The sequence below is a fragment of the Pyrus communis genome, chromosome 10 (genome assembly GCF_041283825.1).
Source record: "Pyrus communis isolate YQ-2024b chromosome 10, ASM4128382v1, whole genome shotgun sequence".
NCBI classification, from domain to species: Eukaryota; Viridiplantae; Streptophyta; class Magnoliopsida; order Rosales; family Rosaceae; genus Pyrus; species Pyrus communis.
The window spans coordinates 11,398,128-11,416,692 of NC_142574.1; the positions used below are offsets into that span (position 1 = coordinate 11,398,128).

General features: G+C 38.7%; 1 protein-coding gene across 1 annotated transcript; it reads left to right on the forward strand.

Annotated features, from left to right (window-relative positions):
• The first annotated feature begins 633 nt into the window (after positions 1-633).
• Positions 634-4,040, forward strand: LOC148693528 (uncharacterized). The gene is made up of 2 exons (XM_088678040.1): positions 634-3,990; positions 4,029-4,040. Exons 1-2 carry the CDS (start codon positions 634-636, stop codon positions 4,038-4,040), a joined length of 3,369 nt encoding a protein of 1,122 aa, XP_088534166.1.
• Positions 4,041-18,565: the final 14,525 nt, after the last annotated feature.

Below are 18,565 nucleotides of genomic sequence, written 5' to 3' on the forward strand. Positions count from 1 at the left end.
GTATGCCATGTGTGGAGAAAAACCTCCTAGCCATCTCACCATCCACTTAATTTCACCAAATTCGTCAGAATCTGCCTATTTTACATATTTGTTTTGTTTGTTTGATTTTCGTCAAAAACCAAATCCCCAAGTGTCTTAGAGTGTCTAATTAGTTAGAATATGTTTTAGATTGTGTTTTTGAGTGTTTTGATTCAAGTTGTTACCCAAATTCGTCCAAATTAGTGAAAGTGCTCAAAACTGCCCAGAAAGTGTTTTTAAGGCAGTTTTGAGTGTTTGGGGCTGTTTTGAGTCTTTGGGTTTGTTTTAGTGTTTTTATTGTTTAGCTTTGCATTCTTTGAGTCTAGTTTAGTGTTTTAACCTTTGTTTTACGTTTTTGAGTCAGTTTCCAAGTGATTTAGCAATCCCTCCTAATCCCCGGTTTAGAACGATCCCTACTTATTTATATGCTACAATTGTCAAAAGAGGTTTTAATTTGTGTGCGTAATTAGTTCGCATCAAATTTTGGCGCCGTTGCCGGGGATTAGCAACTTTGCTAATCCCTTGTTATTTCTTTTTAGTTATTTTCGTGTGTTATTAGTTTGTTATTTGTTTTAGTTTCTGACCTATTTGTTTCCTTGTTTTAGGCACTAGTTTATGACTCGGAGTTCTCAACCGGTTCATTCGCATATCTTAGACTTTGACGACGATTTTGAGCGAGCCTTGAGAAGAAAGAAGAATCAACAAGAGCCTCAACCATCTCAACCTGCACCTGAGCTTGAAGAGGACGAAATACAAGTGGAGGAGGAGGCCACGGCAAGGGTTGTTGAGGAAGAACAAGTTATGGCAGCCGACAACCGAACAATCAAGGAGCTTTCCGCTTCGGGATTGGTTAATGCCACGCCTCTATGCATTCAATATCCAAGGGCAGCCCCCGACAAGACTGACGAGTTCGAACTCAAGTCCAGTTTATTGCACCATATTCCTAAGTTCCATGGGTTGTCCATGGAAGATCCTAATAAACACTTGAAGGAGTTCGAGGTTGTTTGCTCAAGTATGACCCCGGTGAATGTTGATGGGAGCATTTTAAAAATGAAGGCTTTTCCCTTTTCTCTCTTGGAAAAGGCTAAAGATTGGTTGTATGAACTAGCCCCCGGAACTGTCACGTCATGGGAGAGTATGAAAAGGGCGTTTTTAGAGAAGTTTTTCCCAACTTCTCGAGTCATTCTTTTACGTAAAAGAATTAGTGGCATTCAGCAAGATCAAGGTGAATCATTTCCAACTTATTATGAACGTTTTAAAACCCTTGTTGCTTCATGTCCACAGCACCAAATGAAGGAGGAGCTTCTTCTTCAATATTTCTACGAAGGGCTTCTACCAATTGAACGTCAAATGCTAGACGCCTCAGCGGGTGGAGCTTTAGTGGACAAAACACCTATGGCCGCCAAGACTCTCATTGCCAACCGAGCTTTGAATGCTCAACAATACGAAGGAGTTGGCCAAAGAGACATGCCACGGCAGCAACAAGTTAATGAGGTAAGTGCTATTTCCGAACTTCAAAATCAAATGGCTAATCTTACTTCTCTACTTTCGCAGGTGGTTGAATTACCGAAGGTACAAAGTGTGGCTGTTTGTGGCGTGTGCTCCATGAATGGACATCTCACGGACAAGTGCCCTCAATTGATTGAGAACGGAGGGTGGGAATCTGCCAATGCCGTGGGTTATGGGAACCAAAACCAACCAAGGAATGATCCTTTCTCTAACACATACAATCCCGGTTGGAGAGATCATCCAAATTTCAAATGGAGGGAGCCACAACAACCTCAACAACAAAGCACATTTAGGCAGCAACCTCCGGGGTTCTACCAAAGGCCGCATGCACCCACACCACCCCAAGCACAACCTACACAACCGAAATCAGGTTCGTCCATAGATAATGATCAAAATTTTCAATTACTAACTTCTATGGCGCAGGGAATGCAAACTAGGGACAAAAAGGTTGATGAATTAGAAAAGCAAGTAGGGCAGATTGCGGAGTTCATGGGCCAATTTAGAGAGCAAGGTAAGTTGCCTAGTTCAACCGTTGTCAACCCAAAAGGAGGATTTGAATCTGCCAAAGCAATCATGTTGCGAAGTGGAAAACAAGTTGGAACGGCTGCACAACCCTCTAACTCAGCCCCAACGGAGGATGAAAAGTTGCAATTGGAGGAGGGGGAGCAAGAACAAGCCACGGCAAGGGTAGAAAGTACCTTGCCGCAGCCACCTAACCTACACCATTCGGCTTCCAAGGGTAAGAATGTTCCAAGTTCGATCATTTCTAATGCTATTCCTCCAAATGTACCCTTTCCTCGCAGATTCATGCAAACAAAGAAGGAGGAAGTTGAAAAGGACATTTTAGAGACATTTAGAAAAGTACAAGTCAATATACCACTTTTGGATGCAATTAAGCAAGTTCCAAGGTATGCTAAGTTTTTAAAAGAACTTTGCACCACTAGGAAGAGAATTTCTAACAAAGAGGTTGTAAAGGTAAGTGAAAATGTCTCAGCCATCTTACAACGTAAATTGCCCCCTAAATGCAAAGATCCGGGTAGTTTTACAATTCCTTGTGTTATTGGCAATAATCGGTTTGAACATGCCATGCTAGACTTAGGTGCATCTATTAATGTTATGCCTTACTCAATTTATGCATCTATGAACCTAGGTGAGTTAAAAAATGATGGTGTGATTATTCAATTGGCCGATAGATCTAATGCCTATCCAAAGGGTGTTTTGGAAGATGTGTTAGTGCAGGTTAATCATCTAATCTTTCCGGCGGACTTCTATGTATTGGAAATGGAGGAATCAAACCATACCCCGTCCTTGCCAATTCTTCTTGGCCGGCCCTTTATGAAAACCGCCCGCACAAAGATTGATGTGTTTAATGGGACCTTGACAATGGAATTTGATGGGGAAGTGATTAATTTCAATCTTTCTGAATCTATTAAGTACCCTCTTGATGATCATTCATGTTTTGCTATTGATGTAATTGATTCGTTGGCGCAGGACCATTTTGAACAATTGAACGAAGATGCACTTGAATTGGTCATCACAAAGGGAATGGAACTTAAGGACAAGGAAGTAGGGCAAGTGCATACCCACGGCATGCATGGTGAGCACCATGCCGTGCCCCCTAGTAATGACATGGTTGAGATAGTGGCTGCCCTTGAGTCATTACCACTACAATCTGGTAAGTCCTCGGACCCAATTTCAATTCCAATTTCGACTGATAAGCCCATTCCTTCAGTTGTGCAGCCACCTTCCCTTGAACTTAAACCATTGCCAAGTCATTTGAAGTATGTTTTCTTGGGAGATCAAGAGACCTTGCCCGTCATCATATCCTCCTCACTCACGGCACAAGAAGAAGGTAAGTTAGTGAGGGTGTTAAAGGAGTACAAAACCGCCATTGGGTGGACCTTGGCCGACATCAAGGGAATAAGCCCGACTACGTGCATGCATCGTATACTTTTGGAGGAGGGGTCCAAAACATCTCGAGAGGCTCAACGCCGACTCAACCCTCCAATGATGGAAGTTGTGAAGAAGGAGATAATCAAGCTCTTGGATTGTGGAGTGATCTATCCAATTTCAGACAGTCGGTGGGTGTCTCCGGTGCAATGTGTTCCAAAGAAATCCGGAGTAACTGTGGTGACAAATGCCGAAAATGAGCTTGTTCCTACGCGAATCCAAACAGGTTGGAGGGTTTGTATTGACTATAGGAAGCTCAATGCCACGACAAGGAAAGATCATTTTCCCTTGCCATTCATTGATCAAATGCTTGAAAGGTTAGCGGGTTATGCTTTTTATTGTTTTCTTGATGGATATTCAGGTTATAATCAAATTGTGATAGCTCCGGAAGATCAAGAAAAAACCACTTTCACATGCCCTTTTGGTACATTTGCTTATCGTCGTATGCCATTTGGTTTATGTAATGCACCTGCCACATTTCAAAGATGCATGATGAGCATATTTTCCGATTATGTTGAGAAAATTATTGAAGTTTTTATGGATGATTTCAGCGTTTTTGGTGATTCATTTGATGGTTGTTTGAATAATCTTAGTTTGATTTTAAAACGATGCATTGAAACTAACCTTGTGTTAAATTGGGAGAAATGTCATTTCATGGTTAAACAAGGCATAGTTTTAGGTCATATTATTTCTGAAAAAGGTATTGAGGTAGATAAATCAAAAATAGATCTTGTGCGTCACTTACCCTCTCCTACTTCGGTTAGAGAGGTTCGTTCGTTCCTTGGCCATGCAGGTTTTTATAGGAGGTTCATCAAGGACTTCTCGAAGATCTCCCAACCTTTATGCCGCCTCCTACAAAAAGAGGCACCTTTCGACTTCACCAAGGAATGCACGGCAGCTTTCCAACTCCTCAAGGACATGCTAACCACGGCACCCATCATTGTGCCACCAGATTGGAGCCTTCCGTTCGAGCTAATGTGTGATGCATCCGACTATGCATTAGGGGCTGTTTTAGGCCAAAGGAAGGACAAGCAGCCGCATGTTATCTACTACGCATCTCGGACGTTGAATGACGCTCAATTGAACTATTCAACTACTGAAAAAGAACTTCTTGCCATTGTCTTTGCTTTAGATAAATTTCGATCGTATTTACTTGGTACTAAGGTTATTATTTTCACTGATCATGCAGCTTTAAAGTACTTGTTCACGAAGAAGGAAGCCAAACCACGACTAATTCGATGGATGCTACTTCTTCAAGAGTTTGACATCGAAATCAAGGACAAAAAGGGAAGTGAAAATGTGGTGGCTGACCACCTAAGCCGCATGATACACGAAGAGGAGCCGTACCCTATTGTAGAGACCTTCCCCGACGAGCAATTGTTATCCATTAAGGTAAGTGAGCCTTGGTATGCGGATTTGGTAAATTATTTGGTGACTAAACAAGTTCCTAACACTTTAAATAGAAACCAACGTGATAAATTGAAAAAAGACGCTAGGTTTTATGTTTGGGATGATCCATACTTGTGGAAATATTGCTCGGATCAGATTATACGTAAGTGTGTGCATGACATGGAATTCACTTCTATTTTAACATTTTGTCACACTTATGCATGTGGGGGACACTTTGGGACACAACGCACAGCCCTCAAGGTTTTAGAATGTGGATTCTATTGGCCAACTTTATTTAAGGATGCTAGAAACTTTTGTATGTCTTGTGATCGTTGCCAAAGAATGGGCAACATTAGTGCAAAGGATCAAATGCCGCAAAATGTTATTCTCCCGGTTGAAATTTTTGATGTTTGGGGTATTGATTTTATGGGTCCTTTTCCTTCCTCACATGGTTTCTTGTATATCTTACTTGCTGTGGATTATGTGTCAAAATGGGTGGAAGCAAAAGCCACCCGAACTAATGATTCTCGAGTGGTTGCAGATTTCATTAGAACTAACCTATTTGCAAGGTTTGGAATGCCACGAGTGATCATAAGTGATGGAGGATCTCATTTTTGCAATCGAACCATTGAGGCTTTGCTCAAGAAGTACAACGTCACGCATAAGGTTTCAACACCTTATCATCCTCAGACCAATGGGCAAGCCGAGGTTTCCAATAGGGAGATTAAGCAGATTCTAGAAAAAACCGTGGGCCCTACAAGGAAGGATTGGAGTGTACGATTGGAGGATGCGTTGTGGGCATATCGCACGGCTTACAAGACCCCACTGGGCATGTCCCCATTTCGGCTCATTTATGGCAAACCATGCCATCTTCCCGTGGAATTGGAGCACAAGGCGCATTGGGCCATCAAGACATTCAACATGGACATTGATGCGGCTGGACTTCACAGGAAGCTCCAATTGAATGAATTAGAAGAGATTAGGAACGAGGCGTATGACAACGCTCGAATTTACAAGGAAAAGACAAAGGCTTTTCATGATAAGATGATTCGAGGCAAATCATTCTCCATTGGGCAGAAAGTGCTACTCTTTAATTCCCGCCTTCGCTTGTTTCCTGGTAAGTTGCGTTCTAAGTGGGTTGGGCCGTTTGTTATTACTAATGTTTTTCCTTATGGTGCAGTCCAAGTTCAAAGCTTGAAAACAGGACAAGAGTTCACGGTGAATGGCCATCGATTAAAGCCTTACTATGAGAATTTTGAGGAGCATGTGGTGGATGATGTACCCCTCCATGCCGTGGGTACTACTAGTGAAGCTTAGCATGGCGTATTCGTCCGGCTGGAAGACGTTAAAGCAAGCGCTTCTTGGGAGGCAACCCATGCATTCAACAAGGAGAAGATAGAACTTCCACTCCAAACCCAGATTTGCGTTTCTAAACCCTTCTCCTTGCTGTTTATTTTATCATGCTTAGTTGTTTATTATTTGTTTGCTTTTATGTGAGTCTTTGTGTGAAACATTGAGGACAATGTTTGATTTAAGTGTGGGGGGGTAAACAAGTGTTTTTATGCAAAATTCGTGGGATTCTATCACCTATCACTTCTAATGTTGTTTCTCACTGTTTTTAAGTGTTTTTAGTGCATTTTAAGTTGTTTTGGTGTGTGTTGAAGTAAAAATCCGAAAATTTGAAAAAAAAATCGAAAAAAGTGTTTTGAAAAAGCCAAAAAGAGTTGTTTTTGTGTGTTTGTTTGTGTCTTAGGGTACCTTCCAACACAATGATGAGGATTTGGTTTTTAATGCATGACTGTTAAAGAGAGTTACAACAATGATGGACGTGTGATTTGCTCTTTGGTTTATGCTTGGTTGTAGTTATAGTTTACGAATTCACATGTAATCATAAAGGATAAAATCAGTTTTTGTAACATGCTTGAAGGAAGGAACTCAAACAAACGCTACGTCCCTGAGAGACTTGAGCCTAAACGTTTATTTGGAGAGTTATTAATCTGTGCATTCTTGTTTTCTAAAGTCGTTGCATGATCTCATTATTCTTTGCTTGGTTGCTACTTAGAATGCGTTTCATCACTATAGTTCCAAATACTAGAACTCATACCCGTTTTATTCAAAGCATGAAATTGATTAGCATAACAAATAACAAGATGAAGTTGTGTAGTAGTCACCACCATAGCCAAATAGCCGAATCCACCCTTGTCATTTGTATTGTAGGTCTAAACCCCTTTGAGCCTTAGTTAGCCTATTTTCTTGTTAACCACATCACCCTTACCTAGCCTAGAATAGGACTTTCCATACCCTTGTTCTTGAAGTATAGTGGAGCATAACTTAGAAGGAATTCCTTTTGAGTGACATTCTTGCAGAAAACAAGTGTGGGGGAAAGGATTTTGTGAGTGTGTGTGTGCCAAAGTCTTAAAAGGGGCACGGGAAAAAGAAAGAAAAAAGAAAAAAAAAAGAACGAAAGAGAAAGAAAGAAAAAAAAATCGTGAAAAAGAAGAAAAAAAAAAAAGAAGAAAAAGAAAGAAAAGGAGTTGAAAATAAGTGAGAATGAACTCACAAGTGTGATTGTTGAAGAAAGGGTCGAAAAAGTGAATATGGCCCTAAGTTTTGTGTGACTTCCCCTTGGGTATTCAAAGTTGACTTCTGCATTCTAAAGGGAATTCTAAGTGCCTAATTCATTACTCTGCTCACTATTGCTTTAAGAATGTTTGTTTCCTCTATCTTTCCTTGTTAACCAATACCCTAGCCCCGTTACAACCCTTTGACTTCTATCTTGATTGTTATGTGTTTCAATATGTGGAGTTTAAAATGGGTGGAGCATATGGTATCCCTGGTTCTCGCATCTAAGTGTTAGCATTCCATTCATGAGATCATATATATACATGTTAATAATTCCAGAAAGTGCTTTCCTTGTTATAACATATGTGAGTGTTCGTCTACATGTTTACATCAATCTTCTCACATATACCTAGTGTAGGGAGTGTAGTTAGAAAATCTGTGTGAAAATTGAGAGTACACCTAGTAAGGAATTGAGGGAATTCTCTAAGGCATGTTACTACATTCAAAATGTTGTTTTAATTGATTAAATGCGAGCTAGTGAATGGTGACTATGATTAAGTATGCTCGAGGGTAAGGATTGCTTAAATCTATGTGAGTAGTGATCTTTAACATGTTATGTTTCATTGGAAATCCCTGAGGCAACGTTGGAAGGTTTAGAGTTATGTTTTGTTTCTTTTGTTTATTTGTTTTGCTCGAGGACTAGCAAAAGATAAGTGTGGGGGAATTTGATAGGAGCATATTTAGGCGACTTAACTAGCTTATTCTTGTGCATTTGTGCTATTATTTCTTAGTTAAGGTCGTATTACAACTCAATTTCGTGTGTTTGTAGGTCCTATGGGTTAAAGTATCAAGAAAGTGCATTTTGGTGCATTTTGGAGCTATTTTGGACACTAGGTGGTGAGCTTGCATGTGGGCTAACATGGATGGACGAATTTGGACTTCAAGAAGGTGGAAATGTGATAAGAAGAGGAAGGAACTAAGCTAAGGACAAAGTGGATAAGGAAAGTGCAAGAAAAGAGGAAACATTATCCAAAACCTTATCCAACCTTATCCAACATTATCCAAAACCTTATCTAACATTATCCAATTATCCAAAACATTATCCAAACCTTATCTCATCTTATCCTATCCAAACCTTATCATGTCTTACTCCTAATTACATGGGGACCTAAATGGATCATTCTAGAACCTATTTCTAGAAGCATCCTAGTCTAGAAGGCCCAAATCTGCCACAAAACCTATTCTTTCTAGAAACCCTAGAAAAGTGGCGCCCAAACCTTTCTAGAAGGCTTTACCTTGCCTTGCAAGGCAAGCTACCCTCTCCCCTAAATCAGCCGCACCTTCCTAGGCCCAATCCCTTTGGGATTCTGAATTCCAAGGCCTAATCCTTGTGGATTTGGGTATACAAATCAGTTTATAGAACTATGTGGGCCAAAACCTTCTTCTAAGTGGATTTGAATCACCATGGCCGAATTCTAGGGCCCTAATCCACCAAATCAGCTAAGTAAACCCTAATCTAATAAACCCTAGGACTATATAAACATATTTTCAGCCACAAATTCGTACCACCCCCTTATGCTATTCAGAAACCCTTGTGCCGCACCTCCATTCTCCATTCTAAGCCTCCATAGACCTCCCTACACATCCATACATCTCTGCCGCACCCTTCCCACCATAATCAACCATCCTCCATCCCTCCAAACTAGAAAACACCATCCAAAACCACCAATTCCATCACCCTAACTTTGTGCCGCAGCAAGGAGGAGGAAGAGGAGCCAATCTGTGCATCGAATCCATCTTGGAATTGCTGAGCATTTAGGTGTATTCTTTCTTATGATTTCCATGTTTAAATTCAATACTTTTTGTTGTGCAAGCATGAGGAACTAATCCCCCCTTTGGCTAGGGGGGAATTTCGAAACCATGGTTATATTTGCATGATGATTTGATTACTTTCAGTTGTGATTTCATGAATGATGAATTCAATTTACTTATCTATTTTAATTAAAACTTGCTTATGTATATGAATTGAGAGTGCACGCTTGATTTGCATGCATAAACATGATGCTAGGATATGAGGGAACTTCACCTAATCGTTGGGAACTCACATCCATGAGTAGTTAAGATTGTTGGTCGCAATTATGTTAAGTAAATTCTTGGTACAAGTATCATGCGCTTTCATAGTTACGAATGCCTCGTCAACACCTATGATTTCCATAGAACCTAATGATCTTTGATTGTCTTTCTATCATGCGCTTTCATATAGAAACTTTTAAGGAATAATTTGATTGCAATGCGCTAATTCCATTCAATTCAATGACCTAAGGGAGATCTGAGAGTTAATTTAAGCGTACCTAATTAACTTGGGGTGTTGGGGTTCATAAATTCATCGAATAAGCAACTGGAGATTATTTTGTATGCAAGTATGCCATGTGTGGAGAAAAACCTCCTAGCCATCTCACCATCCACTTAATTTCACCAAATTCGTCAGAATCTGCCTATTTTACATATTTGTTTTGTTTGTTTGATTTTCGTCAAAAACCAAATCCCCAAGTGTCTTAGAGTGTCTAATTAGTTAGAATATGTTTTAGATTGTGTTTTTGAGTGTTTTGATTCAAGTTGTTACCCAAATTCGTCCAAATTAGTGAAAGTGCTCAAAACTGCCCAGAAAGTGTTTTTAAGGCAGTTTTGAGTGTTTGGGGCTGTTTTGAGTCTTTGGGTTTGTTTTAGTGTTTTTATTGTTTAGCTTTGCATTCTTTGAGTCTAGTTTAGTGTTTTAACCTTTGTTTTACGTTTTTGAGTCAGTTTCCAAGTGATTTAGCAATCCCTCCTAATCCCCGGTTTAGAACGATCCCTACTTATTTATATGCTACAATTGTCAAAAGAGGGTTAATTTGTGTGTTAAGTTAATTTTCGCATCAATGATAAGTGATAAGTGATATGTGGTGTGTGATAAGTGGGAGTGTGGAATGTTGGAATGTTATGCACGGCTAAGGATAAAGGAAAGGTTTAAATGTCCTAAAACTAAAGGGAACAAGGTTCCAACACTTTGGTCTTCAATTAGGTCTTCAATTTCGTCCAACACTTTGGCTTCAAGCATAAGCTATCCGTCCTTAGCCCAAAAGTACTCCAAAAGTTTCCAAAATGCATCTTTTTGCTCCTTTAGCCCTTTGGACCTACAAACACACGAAAATAGCTTAAAGTACTAAAATAACTAAAGAAACATAACGTAAATGTACGAGAACAAGCCATTTAAGTCGCATAAATATGCTCCTATCAGTACCTTCCAACACAATGATAAGGATTTGGTTTATAATTGCATGACGGTTAAAAAGAGTTATTAACATAGAGAAAAGTTTGATTTACTCTTGGTATATGCTTGGTTATGGTTATAATATATGACTTCACATGCAATCATAAAAGAAAAATTCGTTTTTGTAACATGCTTGAAGGAAGAAACTCATAATAACGCTACATCCCTGTGAGACTCGAGCCATTACTTTCTTTGGAGAGTTATTTTCTGTGATTCTTTGTTTTCTAAAGTTGTTGCATGATCTCATTATTCCTTGCTTGGTTGCTACTTAGAATGCAATTGTATCATGATAGAACTAAATGCTAGAACTTATATCCGTTTCATTCAAAGCATGACATTGAATTGCATAACATATATCAAGATGAAGTTGTGTAGTTGCCACCATAGCCAAATAGCTGATAGGAGCATATTTATGCGACTTAAATGGCTTGTTCTCGTACATTTACGTTATGTTTCTTTAGTTATTTTAGTACTTTAAGCTATTTTCGTGTGTTTGTAGGTCCAAAGGGCTAAAGGAGCAAAAAGATGCATTTTGGAGACTTTTGGAGCACTTTTGGGCTAAGGACGGATAGCTTATGCTTGAAGCCAAAGTGTTGGACGAAATTGAAGACCTAATTGGAGCCAAAGTGTTGGAACCTTGTTCTCTTTAGTTTTAGGACATTTAAACCTTTCCTAATCCCAATCATGCCATGCATAACACACATCCATTCTAACACATTGTCATTGCACATGCATTTCCTTCATTAGTTAACCCACATGCACATATCACTTATCACACACCACATATCACTTATCACATATCACTTACCACTTATCATTCACCACATATCATTCACCACTTATCATATCATACATTCATTTATCACTTATCATAATCATTCACTTATCACTTAACATATCATAAACTTATCACTTATCACTCATAATCACCTACAACATCCACCTACTTCACCTACAACATCCACTACTTCACCTACAACATCCACCTACTTCACCTACAACCTCCACTTACTTCACCAACCTCACACACTTACTTCACCTACAAATGACATAGCCATATGTTCCCTCCACTACTCCTATAAATACCCTTGCATTCATTCATTCATGGACATCTCATTTCATACACAACACACCATTTTTCCATTTCCCTTGTAATCCAAAAACCATCTTCCATTTCCATCACTCCTCACTCCATTCCACACTTCCATTCCCCCAAACCAACTATCCTTAGACCTTATGCTACAATAAAGAGGAAGAGAAGAGGGCCTAAACGTTCATACAATTCAAGTTTGAGTTGTTGGAATGTTTAGGTGTTTCTTTGATTTCAATGTTTAATTTTAATTCTCTTTGTTTTGTATGAGGAACTAAACCCCCCCTTAGCTAGGGGGTGATTCGAAATATATGTTTATGCTTGCATTTTGATTTGATTACTTCTAATTGCATTTCATAAGTTGTTGATTCAATTTGTTTAACCGTTTGATTGATAACTTATTTATGTATGTTTATTGAGAGTGCACGCTTAATTTTCATGCATGAATATGACGCTAGAATATAAGTGAGTTTCACCTAATCGTTATGAACTTATATTCACAAGTAGTGGAGGTTGCTTATAAACAATCGCGTTAAATGAATTCTTGGCACGAGTTTCATGCTCATCATAGTAACGAATGCCTCGTCAACACTTATAGTTTTCATAATGCTTAATGATCTTTGATTGTATCTTTATTGTGCTGTTCACGTAAAGGACTTTTGGAGAATGTTGTGAATTGCGTTGCGCTAACCCATCCAATTCATTAACTTAAGGAAAACTTGACGGTTAATTTAAGCGGACCTAATTAACCCGGGGTGATGAGTTTCATAATTTATTGAAATGCAATTGGAAATCTTTTTATTATGCAAGTGTAACATATGTGGAGATTGTTGATGAAATATTCCTTCCTAATGCTAGAATATGTTTAGTATAATGGCATAAGTAAGGGTGTCGAATCCACAGGGACTAATTGGACCTATGTAACTACTTGTTTGCAAGAAATCTAAGAAATGAATCAAACTAATCAAATTGAGCAGATTTGTTGTTGTTACTTAAAAGCATAAATAAAAGAAGTAAACACAACTAAATGAATCAACAACCAATATAACGAGATAGTATCAATGGAAATGAAACTAGGGATTCGATTTCACCATTGCTCAATTAAATCCATGTTTGTCAAGTTAGTTTATACTCATTCATCTACCTATTTCTTGAGTTTGTTTCACTTAGATATGATCAGCCATATGATGTGTGGATTTGATCAAATGTCTCTAATCGTGAACCTAATTGTGATGTGCAACTTTGGTTCATAATCAAGATTATGAAATGTACAAGAAACTTTCATAAAACCAAAGGGAGTAACTTGGCAGGATGTGTGCTAAACACTCCCTTCATTCATTCACATATCTACCAAGATTATGCATGATGTGTGCTTTAATCTTGGCTACACAACTTAGTGATTAATTCAAATGATGATCAAACATTAAAATCAACATACTAAGTCACCATTAAAACAGAAAATGAAACAAGAAATAGATGGACAAACTGAGCATTCTAACTTAATTACATGGCAAACTTTGCAAGGTTACATCGAATCCCTAGAGGAAGATTAGTTACAATTCATGTTTACAAAAGATTTAACATAAACATATGAAACATGAATGAACATAGAATTAATAAGAAGAAACCCTTGAAGTAAAACTGATGTTGAATTCCTTGAAGAGTTCCTTGGTGTTGCTTCTCCAAATGTGGTGCGGATGAAGTAGATTGGTTTGGTTTGGATGGTTTCTGCCTTTAGGACAGAAATGGACAGAGAATGGAGTGAAGTAGGGGGGTTTTAGAGTGTGTAATGGACTGAAAATGAAGAAGGAACCTTGCGGATGGGAAAGGGGGAGAAAATGAGCAGTTTCTGTGAAAGGAAAGGAATGTAGAATGCCATGCAATGGAGAGGACGAATTAGAGTGAATGATGGACAGAAAATGGAGCCAAATAGGGTGTGTGTGATCCCCCAACATTCAGATTGGATCTAGCCTTTGTTTACTCAGATGGCAGAGCATAATTTAGATGGAATGATGGGTTTCTGAGTGTAGTGGACGCATGGCTTGGACAATTCTGCAAGTATGTGTTTTGTTTAATCAAAATGCATGTGTAAAGTCTGCCACAAGGGAGTGGAACCTGCAAAGGTCAATTGGAGCACCAGAAAATGTTTATACAAGTCTGAAAATGGGAAGAACACATGGCATGGACAAAGGAATGGGTTGGATTTCTGAAATGATGGCATGAAATGGAATTTCTGGAATAAAGGATGCAAGGAATGGACATAATCTGCAGGTATGTGGATATTTAATCCAAGAAACATGTGCAAAGTGTTTGAACATGCATGTGAATGCATGTTTTGGTGTTGAAACCACCTAATCTGACTTCAATGCTTGTTTTATTTAGAATCACTCAATTTGGCCGAATTTCACCACATTCCTTCATTTGCCTTCCAATTGATCTTATTACACACTTGGCTGCACACTAACACCAAACAAAGTAAAATGCAACTAGTTTAATCCAAAAACAATACAAAAACGCCAAATAAGAAAGCTATACATGCATGCAAAAATGTGACTATCAAATACCCCCAAACCTGGTTTTTGCTAGTCCTCGAGCAAACTTAAAACTAAAACACACAAAACTCAAACATCTAACTAAACCACTTTCGCTGGCTAAACGATTGCACTGAGCATGTGCAACAAGCCTTTGAACCCCTAGGTGTCCCTAGTTGGAGGAGTTGTGTCTCCTGAGGGTTTACAGTGATGACACCCACAAACATTTACAAAATCTGCAAACAACTTGGTTAAAACATGCTTTAAACAAACTAATAAGAACCAATGAAGATTTTGTCATTCATTCAACTCAAAAGATTGCCACTTCAAAGAATCGTATCAATTGTAACATATAAAGATATTTCTCCATGTCTTACGACTTCAAAGTCACCATACCCAAATGCTTAAGACAGAATTCGCCTCAACTCTACTCCTCACAGCTTCCACTCAAGTTTTCACTCAGATCTTAAGGTTTAGTCTCTCAACAACATATATGAGTGAAATTATGTAAAGGAAATCAAAATTCTCACATATGAAATCTGAAATGGAAGCACAGTTTCTGAGTAGATCTCATGAAATGAATCAAATGCTAAGAATATAGATAACACACACACTTACCATCACCCATGAATACATCCTCAATGATCAGCTAGGTCTTTCTCAAGATTGTAATGTAAGGCTTAGGTTATAGGTTACGAGAGAAGTGATATGAAGTACTAGAGCTTGGGGCATACCAAAGTGTTCTTGAGGATCATGCTCTTCAATTGCATTTGTTTTCTTTCTTCTTTGTTTTTGGCATCCAGGCCCTATGTCTTATAATGAGGAGATTTGGAACTTGTATCCATTTTAATTCTCTTCTTTTCTTTTTTTTTTATATAACCCCTTTTTTTTAGAAGCATCTTCAACATAGGTGCCCTCGGTACATGCCACAATCTTGTTCTATAACTCAATCTGCCCTTAGTCTTCATCACATTGGTATTCCCCAAACTATAAGGTATGGCTTGTAATGGGCTAGAATGGGTAGATTATGGTGTGGGTGATGAAAGAATTGGGCTAAAGTGTTTGGCTGCAACGAGGGTGAATGGAGCACACAAATGGGTAGGATTTAAGCCTTTTAGTAGTTAAACATGCATAGCCTAACATCATCTCATTGAGTTCATTCATGAATGATACTAAATACATGGTATCTGCAAAGGAAAATGATTCTTAGCATCCAAACGAAATAGAAATAATGAGATCATTTAAAGTGAAAATGAAAGAAAAAGATAGGAGTAGAAACACTTTAAACCCTCACAAATAAGCAATTAGGCTCAAAATAACTCACTAGGGTAGTCTCCACTATTCTTCTTCCAGAATTTGAGTATGGTACCTCTATCATCATAATTTCAAGAGTTATAGCTTTATAAAGGACAACAAGATGCAACTCTTTTCCATAGCAACCCAATTGTTTGTTTTCAAACATAGTCCTCATATACATTCATATTAGCATGCAAAAACACTTTTAACCAAAACTAACACCTCAAATAGGCACAAGCACAAAACAACAAACACAAAACAAAACTTCCAAACCACCCCCAAACCTAATCTAAACATTGTCCTCGATGTTTAAACTTGTATGCAATGTAAGTAGGCAAAGAAAATAGAATGGTAACAAAATAAAATAAACACAACATAAAGAAAGAACACAAACCACACTAGGTTGCCTCCTAGCAAGCGCTTTATTTAATGTCTAGGCAAGACATGGTAGCTTGTTCATGGTGTTGAAAATTCAAGAACATCCACGACTTGATACACTTGCTCTTCATCCACTTTATCCAAGTATGGTTTCAATCGCTGCCCGTTGACTTTAAAAGAAGTGCCATTCTTCATGTTCTCTATCTCCACAGCTCCATGGGGAAATGTTTGCAAGACTTTGAATGGTCCCACCCACCTAGACTTCAGTTTTCCTGGAAAAAGTCTCAAACGTGAGTCATACAAAAGTACTTTCATACCTTGGTGAAACTCCTTCCTTAGGATGGCCTTGTCATGATAGAGCTTAGTCCGTTCCTTGTAGATTTTGGCATTCTCATATGCCTCATTTCTAAGCTCTTCCAACTCATTAAGTTGGAGCTTCCTTGCTACTCCAGCATCCTTGTAATCAAAGTTGAACTTCTTGATGGCCCAATATGCACGGTGTTCAAGCTCCATTGGCAAATGACAAGCTTTCCCAAACACAAGGCGATAAGGACTCATGCCAATGGGGGTCTTGTATGCTGTTCTATATGCCCATAGTGCATCATTTAACCTCAATGACCAATCCTTCCTTGTAGGGCTCACAGTCTTCATCAAAATGTTCTTGATCTCCCTATTGCTAATCTCCACTTGCCCTGAAGTTTGAGGATGGTACGGGGTTGCCACTTTGTGATTGATGTTGTACTTCTTCATCAAGGATTCAAAAGGTTTGTTGCAGAAATGGCTGCCACCATCACTAATAATAGCTCTTGGGGTTCCAAACCTACAAAAAATCACATCTTTAAGAAAATTCAACACAACCTTATGATCATTAGTTCTTGTAGCAATGGCTTCAACCCATTTGGATACGTAATCCACTGCCACCAATATGTATAAGTAGCCAAAAGAGGATGGAAATGGTCCCATGAAATCTATTCCCCAAACATCAAAGAGTTCCACCACCAAAATGTTGTTCAATGGCATTTCATTTCTTCGACTAATGTTCCCCATCTTCTGGCACCTATCACACTTAGAGCAAAAATCAAACGCATCTTTGAATAAAGTAGGCCAAAAGAAACCAGATTGTAAAACCTTTAGAGATGTCTTTTTGGCACCAAAATGGCCTCCACATGCCAATGTGTGGCTAAATGTTAGGATGCTTTGTTGCTCACTCTCTGGGACACATCTCCTAATGATTTGATCAGGGCAATATTTAAACAAATATGGTTCGTCCCAAACGTAGTGCTTTACCATGGCAAGGAACTTCTTTCTTTCCTGAAAAGAAAGGTCATTTCTCATTATATCACAAGCAAGATAATTAACAAAATCTGCATACCATGGTTCTTTTTCTTGAACAACAAAGAGTTGCTCATCTGGAAATGATTCATTTAGGGGCAAGGGTTGTCCCACTCCATGGTTTTCATTAAGCCTGGACAAATGGTCAGCCACAACATTATCACTGCCCTTCTTATCTCGAATTTCCAAGTCAAACTCTTGTAGTAAGAGTATCCATCTAATCAAGCGTGGTTTAGCATCTTTCTTTGTCATCAAATACCTAATGGCTGCATGATCAGAAAACACAATAACTTTAGATCCCACAAGATATGACCTAAACTTTTCTAAGGCAAAAACAACAGCAAGCAACTCCTTTTCAGTTGTGGAATAGTTAAGTTGAGCATCATGCAGAGTCCGGCTTGCATAGTAGATCACATGTGGAAGCTTGTTCACCCTTTGCCCTAAAACTGCACCAATAGCATAGTCAGAGGCATCACACATCAATTCAAAAGGTAAAGACCAATCTGGTGCCATAATAATAGGAGCCGAGGTTAGTTCATTTTTCAAAGTATTGAATGCATCCATACAAGCCTTATCAAAATGAAATGCAACATCTTTAGCTAACAGATTGCATAATGGACGAGTGATCATTGAAAAGTTCTTAATGAAACGACGATAAAAACCCGCATGGCCCAAAAAACTTCTTACTCCCTTCACAGTGGTGGGGGCTACCATATTGGTGATGACGTCAATTTTGGCTTTGTCCACCTCCATTCCTTTGCTAGAGATTACATGTCCCAACACAATTCCTTGTTTCACCATAAATTGGCACTTTTCCCAATTGAGAACCAAATTTGTTTCCTGACATCTTTGAAGTACTAACGATAGATGGTTAAGACATTCATCAAAAGAGGAACCAAACACTGAGAAGTCATCCATAAATACCTCAATGAACCTTTCTACCATGTCAGAGAAGATGGCCAACATACATCTTTGGAATGTTGCTGGAGCATTGCAAAGTGTTTTGGGCTAACAATTTAACCGTGTCCTCAAGGCTAGTGGCAGGTTTTGGTTGGAAATTTTGGATTGGATTGTTGTTCTTCCATGAAAAATTGGGATGATCTCTCCAACTCGGGTTATATGTATTGGAATACATATCATTCCTTGGCCTTTGGTTGTAAGAATTCATGAGGTTCACTTGTTCTTGAACATACTCGGGAT